The sequence below is a fragment of the Gymnoscopelus microlampas genome (genome assembly GCF_963454915.1).
Source record: "Gymnoscopelus microlampas genome assembly, chromosome: 10".
Classification (NCBI taxonomy): domain Eukaryota; kingdom Metazoa; phylum Chordata; class Actinopteri; order Myctophiformes; family Myctophidae; genus Gymnoscopelus; species Gymnoscopelus microlampas.
In genome coordinates, this window is record NC_139947.1 from 13,959,874 (window position 1) to 13,983,825 (window position 23,952).

Consider the following 23,952-nt stretch of genomic DNA (forward strand, 5'->3'; position numbering starts at 1 on the left):
CAGAGAGTGTTATACTGTACACAGTAAAAATCCCCAGCTTATTATATATCCCATCTCCAACTGGTACAGAGTTCAGCTGCTAGACTGCTAACATATTCTAAGAAACGTGACCGTATCACACCCATCTGTCTCTCCACTGGTTTCATAATAAATTATATGTTGAGATTCTACTGATGCCTTTTAAAGCCCTGCAAAGACAGGGAGGCTCCCAGGTACATTTCAGATATGCTGCCTGGTCCCCTCGCCTCATGACCCGGGGAGATCAGGCTTTTGCTGCCCAGGCCCCTTAAGGCTTTGGAAGGCCCTGCCTGAGGATCTAAGGCTAGATAAATCTGTGTCACATTTTAAATCACTTCTGAAAACAAGTCCTTTTCTTTGTGTTCTTGCGTCCTATGTCAGTTTTATTTTATTATTCTTATTCGATTTTAATTTCCCTGTTATTATGTTTTAATCAACATTATTTAAGCCACTGATTTTACTTCTTTATGGTTGTCTTGCTGCTCTTTTAACTTGTTATATGTACATGTAAAGCACTTTGTAGCCCTGTTTGGAAAAGTGCTATACAAATAAATGTATTATTGTATTATTGGCACTGCTCAGTTGTGATTGGATTTCACTCCCTCCGAAGTAGTGGGGGACCAATCAGGGCCACAGTATGCAAACATAGGGCGGGTTTATCACCAGAGGCATTTTTGGGTGGTGCCAACCACCCCTATATCTGGCTTTGTCTGTGTGTCCGTATGTATATATGTATGTCCTAAACAAACATTGATGACAACATCAATACGGGGGTCAATACGGGGCTCATCAAAGGCACCACCCTCTTCACACAGGGTGTGATTTTTTTTTAAACCGCCCCTTGGAAATGCAGGTTCTATACAGAGATTCCAGACTAATATATTCGCAGTGATATTAGTCTGGCCATGCCAGGCTACTATTATCAGTGTTCATTTATTCACTTGTAACTCCAAAAGTATACAAATGGAACCATACAGGTCCATTTCTTTCCATTTGTACACTCTCAGAGTTAACCCTTTAAGACCGGGAACGTCATTTTTAGATTTCGTTGGTTGGGCTATTCAAAAATAGCAGATATACAAGCTCATATCTGCTATTTTTGAAAAATCATGAAAAGTTGTGCAAATATTTGATTTGATCTGCTATTTTTGAATAGCCAAAGACATCTAAAAATGACACACAGATGCGTTCCCGGGTCTTAATGGGTTAAAACAAACACTGAGGATCTGGGTGTATGTCTGTGTCGTGTCGTGTACAACAACAACAACAACAACAACAGCACCTGTTTATCCTGGAGGTCGGCGGAGAGCTCGTAGCTCTCCGAGAGCGAGCGGGACCGCTTGATGGCCTCCTCCTCGGCCTGCTTGCGGAGAATGGACTGCGAGTGCTGCAGCTTGGCCCGACGGGGCCTCTGGGGGCCGGGCTGGACCCCGGCGTGGCCGTACAGCGGGCCGTCAAAGCGGTCGGGGCTGATGGCCGAGCCGTGAGTCACCGGGCCGCGTCCGTAGCCGCCGGCTCCGCCGTCCAGGGAAGGGCCGCTCTCATTGGGCCGTCCATCCCCCTCCACACTGCACACAGAGAGAGAGAGAGAGAGAGAGAGAGAGAGAGAGAGAGAGAGGAAAATTATGCTTATTATTAATCACCCACACAGAAGACTAAAAATGAACGATGGGACGCTGATGTTGACAAAGTGCCGACGTGATTCAGACATCATTCATCAAGGGGAATGTTCCACTGTCTGTGTTCCTTCTTTTTGTGCACTCGGAGCCAAATGCTGTTAAAGGGATAGTTCACCCAAATCATTTCTCATTTCCTATCGATTACACACCCCATGAAGCATTGAATTCATGGAGTTTTTTTTTTTTTGGTCGCATTCCTAAGCCAATAATTTGATTGCCGCGGCAGTGGCCGGATGAGAACCGCGAGGTTCCCAGTTCAATCCCGAGGTCCCCCAGAGTTAGTGTTGAAGTGTCCTTGAGCAAGACGCTGAACCCCTAATTGCTCCCGATGAGCTGGTCGGTGCCTTGCATGGTTGCCTCCACCGTCGGTGTATGAATGTGTGTGTGAATGGGTGAATGTAATGCACAATCTGTGTAAAGCACTTTGGATAAAAGCGCTATATAAATGCACCATTTATTGCCGGTGTAAAGATGCTAATGTATCTGGTAGGAGACTCAAAGTAGTCTCCTACCGGAAATACACCTGGTCATCAAATTATTGGCTTAGGAACGCGTCAAAAATGCATCATAAACTAAATGAACGAAAAGTGTGTAAATAAATACTTTTTTGGGTGAACTATTCCTTTAATTTAACTCTGAAAGTCTACAAATGTGTAGACTCTCAGAGTTACAAAAGGATTTGACTGTCTCCTGTCACATGAGCTGATGAGTGCGTAATATACTATGACTCAAGACAAAGCACAGTGAACGCCCATTAACACATGCGCTCTATGGGGAAACCAACCCGTTACCTGGAAACGGGACCATTATTTTGTGCAATTATTGCAAAGAAACAACAGCAACTATCTGTGGTTCTGAAACATGTAAATGGACCTGAAACAGAGCTTACGTAGCCGACGGCAAGTCATAAACTTTAGAGTTTGCCAATGCAGCCTTTTTTTCTCATAGAACTGCTGATTCCACTGCTTCTAAAATACATGGCTAACATTTCAGTCAACACTGAATGAATGTTGATTAATAATAGGAGCTAAGAGGGTCTCCAATCATTACAATTTGAAGAATGAACTGCAAACGTGTTACGTCATATGTTATATATTCTGCCTGCTGTTATTTATAGGCTATAAATTAAACGAATACTGTAGGTTTGTGAAGATTTGACTTGGAGCTGATCTCACACACTGAGAAAGGCAGTTTATTTGACAGTCAAACACAGCCGTAAAAGAATCATTAAACAAAACTGAAAAGGCTACTCACTCACTCGTACATTCGGCCGAGCTAAACTGCCGCTGCTTTGCGCGCAACGACCACCTCCTGTTTTCTAAAAAATGCCAGCTTTTCCTCCATATCTTGTCTACCATTCTGTACAAGTCCAGAAGGCCACCGAGGTGGTGCTCTCTCCCAGGGAACCAAAGTCTATACGCCACTTCAAAGAGGTGGGCCAATCAGTAATGACCAACAAACAGTTACATCATATTTGAAGAAGGGACGCACGTGGGCGGTACAAAGTCCAGTTTTACTGCAGTAACGCCAGTAAAAAACACAAACAGGAACAAGCTCTCAGAAGTGGCCGAATTATGGCTCAATCCATTCACTTTGAGGCGTGAGGCTGCATGCTGCATGTCTGTCATAGTCATAGTGCAGTGCTTTCACTTTTCACTGCCGCTGGGCTGGCCGGGGGTGAAAAGAATTATGCTGTGTTTGAATAGTGAGCCGACACACCCAGTCCACTGTACACAAACCACTTCCTTAATTGCAGAGTCTGAAATCAACATTCAACAGACAACCTACTGTACACGCTGCTATAACCCTGAGTGTTTCTTTAACTCTGGATAGAGCTGTTAGGGAGAGTCCTTTTTTTTTTTTTTTAACACTCTCTGAGTTAAACTAGCACTTCAACAGCTACAGCCAGCAGTGAACGCAAAGCAGACATGCAACCTGGACGGTTGAATAGAGCCCAGAAGCCCAGGAAATACAGTATTGTAAACATTAATCATAGTATTGCTGCTTCAGGGTTTGAGTTCAACCTAAACTGAATTGGACTGGCCTTGACTAGACATGATGTTCAGTAACTGCACTTTTGAAATACATAAACAGCACCTTATTATAGATTTTCAATTTTTATTAGGCTTTTTAGATGGTTTGTTGTTTTATGTTACACTGCAAGTGGCTATGGGTTTTTTTTGCATCTGGGTGTTGCCACATAAATGAAAAACAAGCAGACCATCGTGGGCTCTGGTGTTGCCAAATCATGTGCGAGAAACAAGCACCAATGTTGCAATGAACGTCTACACGCTCTACTGTCTCTGTCTCTGATGTGCGGGCCAGGCTACTAGACTAGTGTAAGAACATAGGGAAATTGACAAATAAAGCGATTAAGGGTTAATGTTAAGGATTAGGGTTCAGGTTAGGGTTGAGGGTGGGTAAAGCATGTGTTTGACCAGAGTACTTAAGTCTATTATTGGCTAGTCGTCGATACACAGTAAAATCCACCGTTTTAAATGATCCATTTGTAACTCAGAGAGTGTAAAAATGAAACCAAATGGACCCCTGGTTACATTGTGTATACTCTCAAGACTTGAATTAACACTAGTGGGATGCTGTGCTGTCCCACCCTATGTTAACTTAAATGACTACATAGAGACAACTCTGTTGTCTCTATGTAGTAATTTAGAACGTAATATAACGCAGAAGTAAACTATATACAATCACACACCTACGCACCATTTAAACACACCCACAGGCCATTGACTATATACAAACCAAGACTGCGCACACACACACACACACACACACACACACACACACACACACACACACACACACACACACACACACACACACACACACACACACGGAGCAACAGTGGCTCAGGAGAGGAAAGCAACCACTTGGGAATCGGAAGGTCTTTGAGCAAGACACTGTACCCCTATAACTGCTGGGAATGGGAAAATGTAAGTCACCTCGTTTAAAGTGCTTTGGAAAAAAGGTGCTACATAAGTGCAACATTTACCATTTGCAAACATTATGCAACATAAATGTACAGCCGTAAATCAATTATATGCAAATACTGTATAATGCTTTAGAAGTAGGAGCTATTACATGCACACTGCACCTTCACAAAGCACATCGAAGGATTCTACCGTATGATTAATGTACGATTGCAATTTACAATCCAGGCATTTAGCAGACGCTCTTATCCAGAGCGACTTGCACGTCCAAAAATGTGAATAAGCAGAGAAAGCATGATCTTCAGTTAATAAACAACAAGGTAAATAGTCACAGAGTGCAGAGACAACAATGTATACACAGCACGAAACAGCTGTTTCTTTACCGTACTACTTGTTATTCTTAATACTGGCTTTTGTTGTTGTAACTCTTTCATTGCCATGGACGAAAATTCCCGTCCGATTCTGCAATGGCCCACACTGCCAATGACGAAAATGACAAAAACTTTAAAAAAAAAAGGAACTAGGAGATAAAGCTATCCAAAAAGTTGCTGCTCCATTCACTTCAATGTTAAAAAATAAACTGAGAAAACATTTTTTTTTCCTGTGTTTTACTATGTATTTTTGAGTGAAACATGCTATTTTCAAACATCAATTGCAACAAATGTCAACGGTAACAACCATCAGGGGATCAATCACACTGGATATGAATATTCTGTGACTACTTGAAAAGATAAGAAAATAGCAAAATCCTGGCACTGGGACCACACAGCCAGAAATAAGTCTGGCAATGAAAGAGTTAAGGGGGGGTCCTTGAAATTTTAAAGTTTGAGAACCACTGAAGTAGAGCATTCATTTACAAAGAAAAAACATAAAAAGTTGAAATATGGAGATTCTTCACTACAGTACGTCTTCCATCCGAGAAGAGAAGGATTTAATTGTGGAGTAGGCTAACTATGCACACACTTCAGATACAAACACTGTTGTTTCAACATGGCGCTAATGAGCTAAATAGTTCTATGTACACACACTGCAGACACAAACACTTGAGAATCCAACACACTATGTAAACACCTGAGTCTAACGCTGCCAAAGCACCAGCATGCTAAATGATAGGTAAGGCAATTGCGTACTTAAGTACAGTACTTGAGTAAATGTACTTAGTTACTTTCCACTTCTGGAATGGTTAACCACTTGAACCCTAGCGTCTGTGTTCTGGGGGCGAACATTCAGCGAAAATAGACAATCTACAAGCTCACAACGTGTTGCTCTTTGCTATTTTCTGCAGAGATATTTGGAGTAGAGGGGAAACACGGAGGCCTGTTGGGTAACCGGAAGAGTGGGCGCCTTGATGTTAAATTGGCTATTTTTTCCCAACATGTTACATTTTTAAAAATATTTAATAATGTAAAGCAGGGGTCTTCAACGTTTTTCAGGCCAAGGACCCCTTAGCAGGGACAGAGATGAAGCAGGGACCCCCCCACACACTTTATATTGTATAAAACTGTGTTGCAAATTAGACTTTTACATAGATTTCATAGATAGGTTCATACAATTGTTTGACATACATGATCTATTCTATTAATATGTTGGATTCATGTTAATGTGTATTTTTCATTTTAAATCCTCAATATTTAGTCAACTTGACCGTTGGCTCTGTACTTGGTCCGCTCTTTTTCCATCTACGATTCTACGCCAACTCTCCGAAAATAGCCGACCTACAAGCTCACAACGCCTCGCAGCGCGAGACTAAAGTTTTCAAACAATTGTAGTGGAGTAAAAGTACAATATTTGCCTCTGAAATGTAGTGGAGTATAGAAGTAAAAGTATAGACAATTGGAAATACTCCAGTAAAGTAAAAGTACCTCAAAATTGTACTTAAGTACAGTACTTGAGTAAATGTACTTAGTCACTTTACACCACTGCAATCTTGTGTACTTTACATTACTTCAGACCATTTTCCAAATACATATCTTTTACACTCTTCCTGGAACTCTATAGAACCCTGGGAGACTTCAGAGTGCATACAGTAGGGTTTAGGTTTAAGTGGATCACATTAAGTCAACCCCCCCCCCCCCCCCCAACCCCCTGCTGTGGCAGGGCCGAGACCGCTAGGTTCAGCTAAGGTTACAGGGACACAGAATACCTTGACAGTAAACGAACGCTATACCTGACTCCCTCTGGGAGCTGGATGCAGACACAGTGTGTGTTTTGTTGTTGTACAGACAAGCAGAGAGCTGAAATAGGGCAACACACAGAGATCCCTGCTTACGTACGATAACCCAATTATACCAGCCGAGGATTTGATTTGTAAAAAAAAAAAGAACTGCATTTTCTTAACCCATATACCAGTGGTTCTCAAACTTTAACATTTCAAGGACCCCCCCTTAACTCTGACAGTAAACAAATGGAACCAAATGGACCCGTTAGGGTCCATTTGGTTCCATTTGTTTACTGTCAGAGTTACAGACTTGTAAGGGTCAATTTAGAACCCTCTAAAGGCACCCAGGGAACCACTGCCATATACGGTACTTCCTTGAGCGAAAAATAGCAAAAATAGACGATCTACAAGCTCACACAACGTGTGTTTTACGCTTGCAGATCTGCTTTGCTATTTTCAAATGAAAAATACGTACATAAATAAACATAAATCCTCCATTATATCTTCAAAAATCTGCTGCTTTACAAAAGTCACGTTCTTTCTCTTCTTTTCCCCGCCAACTTGATCAGCTGACCTGACAGGATGACCTCAGAGAAGGACAGTTTCCTCTCTCTCTCTCTCTCTTTCTAAGCTCAAAACTCGTCGTTTCGAGCTTGCGGATCTGCTACTTTTGATACTTTTGTGTGACACTATAGTGGGATCAAGTAGGGCATTAATTTACGGGAAAAAAACTCGAAAAGTGGTTTCTGCCCGACAGCAACTATATACATCCTGTGTTCCCATCATGGCGATGAGGATGAATCTCTCCGAACCACCTGACAACGCAAACTGTGACACACAGCCAGAGTCACACTGATGAAGCTCACTTTATACTCCATGGGACAATAGATGTGACACCTTGTTAGCTTGAAGGTCAGTCCTTTTGGCAAGCAACTCCGACCGCCACGCGACAAGAGCATATCAATTTAACTTTAGAATGAAGTCACAGCAGTCTGAAAGCAGATGCCATCGTTTGCATGGCGGGGTGACCTTTGTTCACAGCTTCATCGCTGAACAATGAATCTCTCCACTGCCTTAAACATGTGGCGTTGGTGTTTAGTAGGAATAAACAAAGAAGCACCCAGGAGGAAGTGGACTAAGAAAGGGGAGGGGCAAAACCTATACTGGTTGACAATGTCAATCAAGTTTTTTGAAGCAAGACGGCACAGGATTGGTCATAAGATGCGGCACAAACGTTAGAAGAAGAAGAAGAAGAAGAAATAGTAATAAATAATAATATTAACTACTGGCATAAGAATGAATTCTGTGTAAAATGAGTTTTCTGTGGATTACAAAGTGTTTTTTATAGCCTCTACAGCTACAGGTCCTCTGGGGCTTGCGTCCCCCCCATATCACCTACAAAAACACTGGGGACAGGAAGTGACCTCATTCTCCTCATGGGGGCTGCTGCACATGGCCCACATACTATATCCCTCCATTTTGTTCTTTGACGTCATTTTCTCTCAGCCTAGCCAACAGACACCTGTATATGTATATCGTAAAAAAAAAACTTCACTACTTTGTGTCACACACAAAGTAGTGAAAATAGCAAATGCGACAAGTTGTGAACTATTTTAAAATGTTTTAAAAATCATTTTAAAAAGACGGTTTTGGATACACAAGGTTTCCACCCGACAGCAACGATACAATATGTATATAAAACAAAAGTGTATGGAGCGTATACCACACAGCCAAATAATACTTATTATGTATTCCTTATTTTATTCTTTATTTACGTGGCAAACTGAAGAGTCCTTATTGTCCCATGTGTGCTGCATTTCTTACACTCCATTAGGGGTAAATGAGGGACAATGATGCAGGAGAACAAAATGGAGGGACAGATGTTCATGTGTTTTTGAGGATTCAGCACAATTATGCTTTTCAAAAGAAGTTGAGCCCATTGTTGGACAGAGGGGAGAGAGAGAGAGAGAGAGAGAGAGAGAGAGAGGAAACCGTCCTTCTCTGAGGTCATCCTGTCTGTCAGCAGGGTTGCCAGATCTGCTTATTATAATTTCCCCGGCAAGATTGAAGATGAAAATAGCCGATCTACAAGCTCACAACGCGTCGCATCGCGACGCGTTGTGAGCTTGTAGATCTGCTATTTTCAAATAGCTGATGTATATGTTAAAGTGCTCACGTGGCACATAGTAGCTTCTTTTGGGCTGGTTTTCCTAGACCTGGTTGCTTGTTTCTCTCACAGAATCTGGCAACACTGTCTGTCAGGTCAGCTGATCAAGTTGGCGGGGAAAAGGGAGAAAGGACGTGACTTTTATAAAGCAGCAGATGTTTTGAAGATATAATGGAGGATAACTACAGCATCCAGACTGCTGTTGTCCTTATAGCTGTGGTGGTGTGGACACGGCCATCCACTAGAGTCAGAATGCTTTTTTTAAAACAATATATTTAGAGTTATAGTTATGGTTAGGGGTTATAGGGCTTGATGTGGACGGCCCGTAACAGGCAGACGGTCCATTAACTTATATGCCAAACAGGGTCTTATTCTAAAAAACACATCATTACTGATCCTATCAGTTCTTAACCACTAACAACCTAAAAAAATAAAAAATAAGAGGGAAGCTAGCCGGCTATTTTAGCCACGAGACGCCACTGTACAGCAAAGTATAAAATAGGACATTGCCCTCAGCAACCTGTTTACATCCATCAAATATATATATGGGTTTGGAGCAGAAAAGTGATGAAATATTAGCTGTTTATCTGGGGTCGTTTCCTACCATTAGCAATTCCCACAATCCTTCTGTAAACACAGCAATGTAAACAATAACAAAGGGAGGCCACATGCTTATATATCAGCCAATAGTGGACAAAGTTCTCAGCCGCCAGCACTTGAGTCATATATACAGTACACTTCTGGTCAAAGATTACTCAACTTAACTACTAAGTGAAATTTGCTCTGTCAAATGTGACTTTTTTGTGCTCGTTTTTCCTTTTAGCCTAAAATGTCTGACCGTACCTCGTGTCGTTTGCGTTTCTGACTAATAAAGTCTTCAATCAATCAATCAAAAACAACGCATCGCAGCTTCTAGACCTATACCCAGAGCCTTATATTAGAGAGTTGCATCACCTGCAGAAAACAGCGCCGCCGGTCACGTGGTTCATGTAAAACTCGAAATAGTGTGACAAACGCTCATATAGACTCCCAGTGCATTCCGTAAACTTCCGGTTCAGGGCTTTGTTACTACTTCGAAAAAGGCTCTGTAGAAGACTGGCCCGATGAAGTGACGCAACTCTCTGGCTCTACCGTTTCCACAAATTCTGAAGCTTAAAGGGGTTCCTTCCTAGAAACGTAGTAAATGGAGTCAAAAGTTACAACGTTTGTTTTTCGAAACATAGTGAGTCATACGTTTCCGCAACAACAAACACTTAAGCGATGTACAGATACTCCAAATCTGGTTGTCCTCTACCCCCCCTCCTCCTCCTCCTTTATCCAAGCGGGGGCCCTGCTTGTAGCTCTGATCCATGAATGGATAAGAACCAGCTCAGCTGGCAGTGATTTTCAGCCATAAGTTCTAGGGGGGTGGGCTGCTTTTTTTGGGGGGGTCCTCCTCCTCCTCCTCCTCCAAGCCCCCCTTTCTTCTCAACACATCCAGAAGAAGAAGAAGAAGGGTCCAGAAGAACGCGGGGAGGAGAGCCCCTAGCCCGGGCCTCAACCCCATTCCATCAGGCTGGACCTGGGGGAGAAAGAAACATTCCTCCGTCCCGGAAAAGAGGAGTCACATCTACAGGAGGAGTTCTGGGAATCGAGGGGCTTGCTAATGAAGTGCAGGCCAGAGCCAGGCATGGAGAGAACTCGCTATACAGCCTAAAAAGTACCTTCCAAGTAAAATGCACAGAAGAGAGGTTTTAACGGCCGCGATTCTCACTCTCGCTTTCATTTCGAGGACCCCCAGCTTGAAACGTGGTAGTCCACACAGACCCCCATTTGACGTTTTTTCTTTTCCATCTCTATTAAAATCCTACAGAGTTTATTTAACTCTGAGAGTGTACAAGTGGAACCAAATGGACCCGTGAGGGTCCATTTGGTTCCACTTGTACACTCTCAGAGTTACAGATCCATAAGGGTCCGTTTGCCCCCCCCCCCCCTTGGGGGTCCTCCCTGGAACCGAGAGTTATAGATCCGTAAGGGTCCATTTGGTCCCCCCTTGGGGGTCCTCCCTGGAACCGACTCTTGTAGAAACTTGCGGTCTTACTGCGCTGCAGCAGCGCACACACACACACACACACACACACACACACGCATGTTTTTCTCATCAACCATATAAAAGGCCCCGCCGCTCGACTTCAAGAATTGTGCTTTGAGTTGCGCGTCATCTTTTTTTTCTTCTTCTCCTTCTCTCTTTGCCCCCCTTTTCAAAGGAACAGAAAGAAAGCAGAACAGAATCGAGTCATTCATTGGGGTGAACTCTGGAAGCCAGTCGCAGCGAGCAGCGCGGTAAACATTTCTAACCACGTCTTTCAGCAACGAACTGACCTTATCAATCAAACTGCCATGGGCCCGGTACCCCCCACTTCTCACCCCCAGACGCGAGCACACCGCACAGTACACACACACACACACACACACACACACACACACACACAGCAACACATGTTGCCCTCCCCTCATCATGGCAGATGTTTTCTGTCTCCTCTGAGAGCGCTCATAAATACAGAGGCAGAGAGCGCACAGGTCCGCGTGCAACACCACGACACACGATGTGAAGGAATGTCTCCGGGGGTCAAAGTGGAGGAGAAGACCACACAGTGACGAGTCGGACAAAGTACGAGGGAACGTTTAGAAGAAGCGCATAAACCTTTGATGAATTGAATACGTACGACCAGAATGGAAACGAGCCCTCAGCAGGGCCTTTTGTGTTATACTTTTAGCATTATACCTCTGTACCTTTTTTGCAAACTGTTAATGAAGTATTCAATCAATCAAAACCCTATAGAGGGCCCTATTTCTGGGTTTGTCATAATAGGAAAAAAAGAAACGAACATTCGCTGAAAATAACCAGTCTGTTGTGATGCATTATGAGCTTGTTTGGCGAAGAGATTTGGTGTAGAGCAGGGGTCTTCGACAGGGGGGTCCGGGACCCCTAGTGGGTCCTCAGAGTTACAACAGGGGGGCCGGCCGTGATAGGATTTATTTTCTTCTTTTTTTTTTTTACATTAACCACTTCAACCCTAGCATCCCTATTCTGAGGGGAACCTTAGGTTTGGGGTAGAGGGGGGAAAAGAGCAAACCAAGTACAGAGCCAAAGGTCAAGTTTACTAGGTATTGAGATTTAAGCGGTTAAATGAAAAAGAAAAACAACAACATTAATTTACACAAGACTGATGATAGTGCTGTCAAACAAGTCTATGAAGCTATCTATGAAATCTATGAAAAAGTTTAATCTGCAACACAACTGTATACAATATGTAGTGGGGGGTCTCTGCTTCCCCTCCCTCAGCGAAGGGGTCCTTGGTCTGGTTTAACGTGGTTTAAAAGTTTTTATTCAGTGTCTACAAAGTAAGCATGCATGATGCACAACGATGACTAAGATGGTTTGCATGGTGATCCATGCTAATGTGATGTTTTTTATTATTGAAGGCACCAGGACCAGGTTGAACTTTACATAGTGACTCAGCTTGCAAGCTGTGCCGGGCCAGTTGGCAGAAGAATCTGCTCAGAGTTTTTTTTTTCCAGCAGACAGTTGACTGTATTATATATACAGTCCACAGGATCCTAGACAAACTCCTGAAACGTCTGGTTGTAAAATGTTAAAACTCAATTTATACTCCATCTGTACCGTACCCGGATGCGTTTACTTCCACTTGCAGACAAGGAAATGATCTTCAAGCAGTGGAAAAAAAGTACTAAATTTTTTTACTTAAGTAAACGTATCAATACTGCGATATAGAAATACTCTGTTACAAGTAAAAGACCAGAATTCAAAATGCACTTGAGTAAAAGTCCAACATTTTGGCATCAAAATGTAGTTAAAGTACCAAAAGTAAAAGTACTCATTATGCAGAATGTCCCATTTAAAGTTTTCATTTCAAATGGCCGAAATGTATATAGGGTTGAAGTGGTTAATGTATGTTTTGTAATAATAATCAAAATCTACAAAGTAACTAGTAACTAAAGTTTTCAAATAAATGTAGTGGAGTAAAAGCACAATATTTGGATCCGAGATGTAGTGGAGTAGAAGTAAAAGTATTGGGAATTGGAAATACTAAAGTACAAATACCTCAAAATTGTACTTAAGTACAGTACTTAAGTACATGTACGTAGTTACTTTCCACCACCGTCTTCAAGCTAAGAACGCGTGTGCATGGTCAGAAAAACTGTAATTTGCTCTCTCTCATCCATTGCAATAGTTTAGAGTGGTTACCAACCAACCGAAAGCAAAGACACTACACAGTACATCCATCTATTCTTCACCCTTAAAAGACAGCCATACTATGTTAACGTTACACCGTATTACTTATAACACCAACAAACTAAACATCATTAATCTTGCAGACAGTTGAATAACTTCCATCTGTTGGGTAAAAAAACCCTCAAACTTCTGTTAGGGATTGCTAACGCTACGCTACAAATGACAGAGTAAGCATAATGAGAAGGTGTAATTGCTTTGAGTTTGGATTGAAAGCTCCGGCCTCCAGTCAGTCACGGCTTACTTGACGCTAATTAGTTGCCGAGGAATTTTTTACTTGATCAATGAGCGAGCCTCACAGCATATGTGCACATTACATTAAACAGTCATTACATTGCCATACGGCCATCAACGAATCAAATACCTGAGAAATCTCTCAGACAGTAATTATTATGCCCCCCCCCCCCCCCCCCCCCCCCACACACACACACACACACACACACACAGCGGCAACAAGCCAAACGGAATCGACTTGACTGTCTGTCATGTTCTCTCGGTTGTTAATCATTTAATAATCACGCAGCAGATATAATTCTGCACCTGCCCTTTGAAGACCCCCAGCCATCAGGAAGCCAACCAACCCAACCAACCACCAGCAACCGTCACACAGCCGGCAAGCAGCCACAGACACAACACGCCACAGGAATGCCCTTCAACGCAAGAGAGAGAGAGGTGGGACGGTGGGGTCAATCCAACTCACAGATGGTGTCTGTGGAGTGAGTCGTACAGTACTGTGGAGACAGACTTATAAAGCCCGGTTTTATACTTTGTGTCGTGCGCCCGGAAATAGCCGATCTACAAGCTCACAATGCGTCGCGTCCGCGACGCATTGTGAGCTTGTAGATCTGCTATTTCCGTTTAGCAGTACGGCGAGACATACAGTACAGTGACCCACTAGAGGAGACATGATCCGTTTTTCCATAGAAGGTGAGTCAACTTTGGAAGAAAAAAAAAGGCAAGACGGACCCGGACCCTCTCGGACAATACTTTGCACCATTGAGTCTTATTATTACATTTAATGTGGGACGCAGACATGCCCCCCCCCCCGCCCCAAAAAAAAGAAGCATTTTGCATATATTTTGCACAATATGTCATACAAGAGAAAACCAACTGTGTCTCTCTATACTATTTATCAAACGCTTCTCGTGATCTTCCAAAGCCCTAGTGTCACCTCCAATGACAAAACGCACACACGACATGCGTATAAACACACACACACACACACGCACGCGCAGTCCACTATACTCTTACCATCCATCCAGCTCCAGTTCGAGCAGAGACTGGGTCTTCTCAGAGTTACACTGCAAACACCACATGCTGGCCAGCCAGTCAGTCAGTTTTAGTCAGTCAGTCAGTCAGTCAGTCACCAGGCAGACTGGGACTACATTACATTACAAACACTACCCAGTCAGTCCTCCCCAGCAGCAGCAGCAGTCACAGTCACAGTCCCCATGAACAACGCCTGCCCGTAGGCTCCTTCTTCTTCTTCAGCAGCAGAGACGCTTACTAACAGCAGAGTCTCCCAGCAGCAGCAGCAGCAGCAGCAGCAGTGTACTCTCCGTAGCCCTGTGGGTGTCCGCTGCCGCTGTGCTGCGCTTCCAGCAAGCGCTCCCATGGCTCTAGCCTTGAGGCAAGCAGCTCCCAGTGGAGTGGAGAGGCACTCACACACTCACACACACACACACAGACTCCAGTCACTCTAGCATTAAAGTGGAGCTCTAGGAGTCTTTGACTGACAAATGGAAGGTCTCCCTTTTTTCCCCTCTCTCTCTCCCTCCCTCTCTCTCTCTCTCTCTCTCTCATCGGCACGCCCCGGCTGGTGTGAGTGTGAGGGAGGGGTGGCAGCACAGGGTGGAAGAGTCTGGGCTCTTCTTGCCTTCACACTGCCAGGCTCTGCTCTCTAGCTAGCAGTATGGAAAAGGGGCGGGGTGCTGAGAGGGGAAGGGGGTGTGTGTGTGTGTGTGTGTGTGTGTGTGTGTGTGTGTGTGTGTGTGTGTGTGTGTGTGTGTGTGTGTGTGTGTGTGGGGTGGGGGGGGGGGTTCCTCCTCCTGCATGGCGCTGATTGCAGGAGCAGGGAATATAAATGACCCTGGACAGAGGAGAGGAGAGGAAAGGGAAATATTTTTTTCTTCTTTTCCTTTCTCAGTCATGGGGCTGGGACTGGGGGGGGTAGATAGAGGAAGACAGGGAGTGCCCCCTCCCCCCCCCCCCCCCCATAGGGAGCAGAGTTTTAGAGGTTGAGAGAGGGAAGCGGGGAGGTTAACCACTAGAAGAGAGGAGAGAGAGAGGGGGGAGATGGACAGGTTGAAAAAAAAAAGATGAGGGGAGGTGGAGAGAGGAAGGATCCTGGAAGATGTACCGAGTGTGAGAAACAGCCGGAACATAACAGGGCCACAGCGAAAAGGAGAGCAGGGATGTCAGGGGCAGACAGAGGGAGGGAGGGAGGCTGGCGGAGAGAGAGAGAGAGAGAGAGAGAGAGAATGGGGTTGGGAGTGAGCGATCATCTCTGGCTGCTAGTACCTTTTTGCAAGTCTCCCACCTGCACCCGGGAGGAACGTATGTACTGTAAGCGGGTAGAGAGACAGAGAGAGAGAGAGAGAGAGAGAGAGAGAGAGAGAGAGAGAGAGAGAGAGACGGCAAATGTGCTGCTAGCAGCTAAGAGAAGCACCTCTCTATTAATAGAGGCTTTCAGGATGTGTAGATAGGTCTACATGCTGAGAGGAGGCCTTTCCAATGCTTTCTCTCCTGCAACCTTCACTTTATTCCAGCAAAGATCTCTTATCTCCCATTAAAAAATAATATATTCAAATATTTGCACAAATTTTCAAAAAAATAGCAGATCTACAAGCTCATAGCGCGGCACTCTGTGCCACGCTATGAGCTTGTATATCTGCTATTTATGAATAGCCCAAAGTAATCTAAAAATGACACACATGTCCGTCAACGGTGGTGGAAGAAGTAATGCCACGATGTAGAAATGATGTATTACAACTACAAGTTAAAGTTCTAAATTCGAAAATAATTTCACAAATGCGACAAGTTGTGAGCTTGTATTTCCCAAAGTATAAAACGAGGCTCAAGTGGTGAATGTAATGTTTTGAAATAATCTAAATCTACAAAGTAAAGTCTTCAAATAATTGCAGTGAAGTAAAAAGTACAATGTTTGCCTCTGAGATGTGGCGAGTGGCGGTGTACAGTAGAAGTATAAAAATATCGAAAAACTGAAATACTCAAGTAAAGTAAAAGTACCTCAAACTTGTACTTAAGTACAGTGCTTGAGTAAACGTACTTGGTTACGTTTACAAAGTAAAGTCTTCAAATAATTGTAGTGAAGTAAAAAGTACACTAGTTGCCTCTGAGATGTGGTGGTGTAGATTAGAAGTACAAAAACATCAAAAAAACTGAAATACACAAAAGTAAAAGTACCTCAAACTTGCACTTTAGTACAGTACTTGCATAAACGTACTTAGTTACAACTCCCAACCCCCCCCCCCGGCGGTACTGTTACACAGCAAAGGCCTCTCATCCGCGGGGTTCCCCGGTTGTTGACACGACCGGTCCAGAGGCTAATCACTCCTTTGAGAGAAGAGAGAGAGAGATGCAGAGGGGGGGGGGGGGGGGGGGGGTGTTTGGAGGAGGACTAACTGCCCCCTTGTCAGAGGTATTTTCTATCTAATGACACCAGGGCACAGGAAACAAGAGGAGAGAGAATAGTTCCCAGATGGATGCCGTTTTTTCTTTTTTTTACAAGGGACACCAATCACTGGCGCGCACGTCTCTCAGAAGGGAGGCGCTGATGTCGTCCTAATTACTAGGCATGGACCCTAAAATGATTGCTTCCTCTCTGGCCCTTCTTTTTTTTTTTTTTTTTAACTCTTCTCGTCTGGGACTTCAAACGACTAGATTGGAGAATGAGGAGCGAGTGGAAGAAAGAATCACTTTAAAGGAGGAAACAAATCGTCTCGGTCGGGTCGGAAACCTCATAAATGTCCAAAACTGTTACTTTTCAGGATTCAAATTCAAAAACATCAAAAGTGGCAGATCTACAAGCATGGTTTCGAGCTTGTGGATCTGCTACTTCTGTGTGAAGCTGTAGCGTGATCGAGTAGGGCGATAATTTACGGAAAAACACAAAAAGGTAGAATATGGAGATAGGAGGTTTCTACCCGACAGCGAAGTGGTGAAAAAGAACTTCCGCACGCCCAGATGTGTTTAAAAGCAGGTGCGTAGGCGACACACTGTAGACGAAATGAACAATAAAAGATGTACCCGCATACTGCCACCTGCCACGTTCAAGAGGAGGTACTGAATATAGGAACCAGGTTTCAGTCGTTTATGGTAAATGGTAAATGGTGCATTTATATAGCGCTTTTATCCAAAGCGCTTTACATAGATTGTGCATTACATTCACCCATTCACACACACATTCATACACCGATGGCGGAGGAAACCATGCAAGGCACCAACCTGCTCATCGGGAGCAATTAGGGATTCAGCGTCTTGCTCAAGGACACCACGACACTAACTCTAGGGGGAGCCCGGGATCGAACTGGGAAACTTGCGGGTCCCATCCGGCCGCTCAACCGGCCCGCTCTACCCCTGAGCCACTGTAGACCTTCCACAGGTCGTGTAGACCTTCCACAGGCATGTGGAAGGTCTACACGACCGAATCGTTGCCCCTATATTAAATACCTTCTCTTGAACGGGCAAGGGGCATTGTTAATTTTGCCCGACAGCGACAAAATAACGTGTAACCGTCGATGTCGGGCCGAAACCTTGTATGTCCAAAACGGTTACTTTTCAGGAAATATAATATTTTTTATTGGTTTAATATTTATGAAACCCACAGACAGACTTAATCACTTTCCAAATGTTTTATCAAGATAAACGATAACAACGATTATCATCCCATCCCTATGCATGACCAGACAGTGAAATGCTATTAGTTAAGCAGACATTCAGACTGAAAAATGACCTACTGGGCTATTTCAGTATATATAGGAGAGACCTTGGGCTCTAAGGGCTCCAGTGACTGCAGCTGCTGATGCATTGTAGAGAGAGAGAGAGGCCACAAACACTCCAATCAACTCACAGCCTTCACCTGTCACACCGCTACTGAAATCCATTTATTCTGAGACTGACGGTAAACAAAACACTCAAAACAGAAACACGGAGCAAAAGAAAACATCAAACACACTTCTAGCAAATTGACATTTTAGCCATTTCTGTAGAAAGCCCAAGAGGAAGGGACACAGGCACGCACACAGTTTTTTTTTAAATGAGTCCAGTATTATTAAATGATCCTTGAGGTCTGTGTTTGTTTTGCTGCTGGACGGGTATGGACCACGGGGGAACGTCTAAATAGAGGCTCCGCTTATTTGTTTGTTTGTGGGAATGAGATATGAAGTAATATCACAGTTCCTCATATTAACACCGTCTCATTTGAAGGCTTCTAAAACCCCCCAGTCAGGCCTGTCATGTCTGTGGGGCTTCAAACATCCAAAATATGATTATGACTAAATTATATGAATACCAGGTTAAACTAGGCAGCAGCCAGATACATTTCCCTTCGCACAAAAGATCCATAAGTATTATTTTCATCCACCTCCGCCTGTCTCTCTCTCTATCCTTCAGTCTCTCTTTCTTTTTTCTTTTATTCAACCTTTATTCAACCACTTTCAACTTGCCGGCCCTTTTTTGGACTCCCTGTCCTGTTCATAACAGACATTTAAAAAAAACATCGAAAAGAGCCGATCTACAAGCTCATCGGCTATTTTGGCTATTCGTCGTACTAAGTGTAGGACTGAAGTGGTCCGCTCAAAGGGCCACTCTCACGATTTTCAATACGATCAATATTTGATCAGTTATTTGTTGTGACAAAGCACTGAACATTCTGTGTGTCTCTGCAACGCTGCCAAGTTGGAGTGTGATAAACCACAACCCACTTCCAGGTGTTTTTAGCGGCTATACCCTTGGTGGCTGTGACATTGCCCTTGTTCTCCATGTTTACAGCAGGACAGTGTATGATTAGGTACTTTACTTGAGTAAAAGTACTAAGTACTAAATATTTGAAAATAGCAGATCTACAAGCTCACAACGCGTCGCGATGCGACGCGTTGTGAGCTTGTAGATTTTTCAAATAGCCTAGGCATAAAATAGGGCTAAAGTGGTTAATGTGTGTTTAATAATATAATAATTTAGATCTGAAAAGTAACTAAAGTTTTCAAATAAATGTAGTGGAGTAAAAGTACAATATTTGCCTCTGAGATGTAGTGGAGTAGAAGTAAAAGTATTGGAAATTGGAAATACTCAAGTAAAGTACAAATATCTCAAAATTGTACTTAAGTACAGTACTTAAATAAATGTACTTAGTTTCTTTCCACCACTGCCCGGACCCGGAACCGAAGGAACCGGATCGGATCCAACATTGACAAACCCAGAATCGGTTCCATCACATTTGGAATAGTTTTCCGGAACCGGTTTATCACAATGTCAGAGCTGGTATGTGGACTTACAATACCAGTGGTTCTCAAAAGTTTTGTTTCGTCTCCGTGTCTGCGGTTGATGCCTGGTCGCCGACCGTACCATGGGAACAGCACGAAGACAGAGAACAGACCAGACAGACAAAGGGGGATTTTCTCTGTCAATATGGATGTCATCATAAAGGTCCACCGTTTCCCATAAACCCTTAATAACTATCAATTATATTAAATGCACATCAAACGGGTTCATAGTGTACCTTTAAGGACACATGCAATCTCTTTCTCTTTCTCTCTGTCTCATTCTCTCTCTCTCTCTCTGTCTGTCTCTCTGTCTCATTCTCCCTCTCTCTCTCTGTCTGTCTCTCTGTCATTCTTTCTCTCTCTCTCTCTCCTCTCTCTCTCTCTCTCTCTGTGTCATTCTTTCTCTCTCTCTCTCTCTCTCTCTGGGTTAGGACCAGTCCTGCAGTGCACAGCTCTGTGCTGTGTGGAATGATGTCATATTTGGGAATTCCAAGCAGAGAGGCCCCACTCTGGTGCTCATAAACCCCCTCCTCTCTCTCTCTCTCTCTTTCTTTCTCTCTCTCGCTCACTTCAACTCAGTACATATGGTCTTTCTATGTTTTCAGTTCTTACTTCCAACATTCTCCATGACCTACTCCCCTCACCCCCCCTCCCTCCAGTCCACCACCCACCCACCCAGAAACATTAAAACTGGGACAAGGCCAAAGAGACATCCATGGCTGGCTTCAAACACAATGCCTTTATCAGGTGCATTTCCATTTCCATCCAGATCCACTATATATCGGTACAACACTGTCCAATTGTGTTCGTTTAACCACTTGAACTCTATAGAGCTCATTTTGGGTGGTAAATAGCAGATCTACAACACAGCCAGTCGATTGGCTATTTTCAGCAAACTCATTAAACCCACTCGAACCCAAGCATTCCTATTCTGGGGGGAAACGTTTTAAGAGCGCTTTAAAACAAGCTCATGATGCGTTGTGACGCGATCGGCTATTTTTGGGGAAGAGATTTTGTACAGAGTGAAAAAAGCGTACAAAGCGCAAAAAAGTACAGTTGCAACTCGGGTCCATTTTTCACTAAGAATAGAGGGTTAAAGTGGTTAGAGTAGAGCGAAAAAAGGAGGGGCACTAGCATAGACCCCTGGGGAATTCCAGTCAACTTTAGTATATATAGGGTTTTAAGTGGTTAACTCTGCGATTGTACAAATGGAACCAAATGGACCCTTATGGAGCCCAACGCTGAGGATTTTAGCCGTGTAGCAGTAATATTATCAGACAAGAGAGAATTCTGGTCAAACGTCCTGGGACTCTCTTAGGGCAGAGGAAAAAATCTAAGCAGGGACGAGGAACAGAGAGAGTAAAAAGGAATTTGGAGGAACGTGAGCGAGGTTTTCTCCTCTCCTCTCCTTCCCAGAAAGCACTTTAGTGTTGTATATCGTTGCTGTCGGGCGGAAACCACTCATCTCCATATTCTAACTTTCATTTTTTTCATAAATTAAAGGAGTAGTTCACCCAAAAAAGTACTTATTTTTTATCAATTACACACCCCATGAAGCATAGATTTTTAAAAAGTTTTTGTCACATTCCTAAGCCAATAATTTGATGATAATAATAAAGATGCTTATGTATCCGGTAAGAGACACTTTTGTGTCTCCTACCGGATAGACCGCCGGTAATCAAATAATTGGCTTGGGAATGCGACAAAAACTAAAAAAATCTCCATTAATTCAATTCTTCATGGGATGTGTAATTGATAGGAAATAAGTAATGTTTTGGCTGAACTACTCCTTTAACGCCCTACTTTATCGTACAGTGTCACACAAAAGCATCAAAAGTAGCAGATCTACAAGCTCGAAACGCGTCGCTTCGCGCCGCGTTTCGAGCTTGTAGATCTGCTACTTTTGATGCTTTTGAATATGAATCCTGAAAAGTCACAGTTTTGGGAACATATGAGGTTTCCACCCGACAAGATAAAGACTAAAGAGAGGCCGGGGCCGTGCGCTCGTCGTGTCTACATGATGTCATGCATCATTTCTCATCATCTTTTTTTGCTTTCGCTGGACGCAGCCGAAAGCCGCCTGCCGCCACTGAGTGCTGCAAAAAAAAAAAAAAAAAAAACGACACAAATGGAAAAATAAAACGAAAATTCGGCCCCCTCTAGCCCCCGGGTCTGGAAGCAATTAGAACCGAGAGAGAGAGGGTGATGTCATCGTTTGATACTACGGCGATATTCTGAAAGAGACGTGGTGGGGGGGAGGGGGGGGGGGCAACGACAGCTTGGCTAACACTTGGAGAAGTTGGAGACGTTCAAGAGAGAGGGAGAGAGAGAGAGAGAGGTGGAGAGAGAGCGCACACACACACACACACACACACACGCGTTACTATACTTGTGAGAACATTTTAGGACGCCATCGAAAATAGCCATACATCGCTGTTGTGTTGCGTCGTGAGCTTGTAGGCTATTTTCTGGTGCGTGACATCGGTGTGCTGCGTAACTCCAAACCCAATCTGGGAACACATTAGGTAAAACAAATAAGGGGGGGAATGGGGGTCCTTTGTTTTGGCATCTGGGGGCACAACCTCCTTTTTTGCGTAAAACAGGAACTTGGGTTTGGCTCCTCCCCTTTTCTTAGTTCACTTCCTCCCGGGTGCTTCTGTGTTTATTACCACTAACAACAAGTGCTAAGGCAGTGGTGCTGACATATTCTGCTTTGAGAGAGATTACTCCAACCCCAACAGCTTAACCTAACCTCTAAATGTCTAATCCTATAACCAACCAACTCTACACCCTACTTTTTACCATAAAACAGCCATTTATTTGTGTGTTTCTCAAATTCTACCATACTTGTGGGTGACATATGGGCCTCACAAGTATAGTAATACAGGTACACACAATCACGCGCACAGACACAGACACACACACACACACGCACACGCACACGCACACACACACACACACACACACACACACACACACACACACACACACACACACACACACACACACACACACGCGCACACACACACACACACACACACACACACACACACACACACACACACATTTTCCCCGTTAAATGTTTGGGAGTAAAAGGATTGGTGTTGATAATAAGGAGTTGGCAGTGGATGTGTATAAATAGGGCCGCAGTGACAGTAATGAAAGGATATGCTGTGTCTGCTCAACACATCCCATGGTCTCTCTGGCTCTCTGGCAGCCAGGCTGCAGCAGATGTGTTGCCTCTGGGATCCGTGGGGACGGATGATCAAAGCTCATCATGTCTGACGGGCTGCTCTTAAAACCTGTCCCATTCATCACACGCTTTAAAAGCACTCGCTTCTCTCTCACTCACTCTCAGGGCATTTTTTTTTCACGTCAAGGATGGACCCCTAAATTGATATGTATTTATTTGGCCGGCCGTGGCGCGGACCCCCCCCCCCCCCCCCCCCCCCCCGATTTGAAAAAGATTTTGAGACAGGGAGAGACCCCCATATGAGAAGATTGTATTAAAAGAATGTCTAAATAATTTCAATTTCTTCAATATTTTTCTGAATGTTTCGAAAACCGATCTACAAGCTCACACCTATTTTGAATAGCCAAAGTATAAAACAGGGTTAACCACTTAAACCCCATATGGTTGACCGGTGTCCCTCAGGGCTCTATACTAGTGTATTTTCTGTTTTATTTTATTGTGGGGAAAGCTTTCGCTGAAAATTTTAAGTGGTTAAAAAGATTTTTGATGCAATATTAGCTAATTTTTTTGGGGACCCTCCTGTAACCCGCCTCAAGGAACCCCTAGATCCAGAACCCCACCTATATGGGACTCATGATCAAAGAGCTCATGATGTCTTAAAGAACTTCTCTTAAAAACATGTCCATCCATACATCACGTAGTAATGCCTGGGCTCATATACTATTATCACTTAGTAATGCCTGGGCTCATACACATTCCAACAGGAACAATGTGTCCATGAGGCCTGCCGGCTGGTACAGACTCAAAATGGAGGCACCGGCCAGACTGTTGATGTTGTTTTGTTGTTGTTGTTGCCTTTTAAAATAACGACATGTTTTAATTGGTTGGCAGCAGCAACACATTTGTACTCGTTCCCTGTGTGCGTGCGTGCGTGCGTGTGCATTTGTTGTTGCCTTTTAAAATAACTACATGTTTTAATTGGTCAGCAGCAG

General features: G+C 43.7%; 1 protein-coding gene across 3 annotated transcripts in view; it reads right to left on the reverse strand.

The window, feature by feature from the left end:
• LOC311052843 (IQ motif and SEC7 domain-containing protein 1-like) overlaps positions 1-23,952 on the reverse strand; it is a 210,478-nt gene that overhangs the window by 22,709 nt on the left and 163,817 nt on the right. For 2 of the 3 annotated variants that reach the window (XM_084068066.1, XM_084068068.1), the window contains one exon: positions 1,301-1,586. In XM_084068066.1, coding sequence (XP_083924192.1) covers positions 1,301-1,586 — 286 coding nt within the window. Of the gene's footprint in view, positions 1-1,300; positions 1,587-2,951; positions 3,318-23,952 lie in introns of those variants that run through there. The other variant, XM_084068067.1, reaches the window with a different exon arrangement.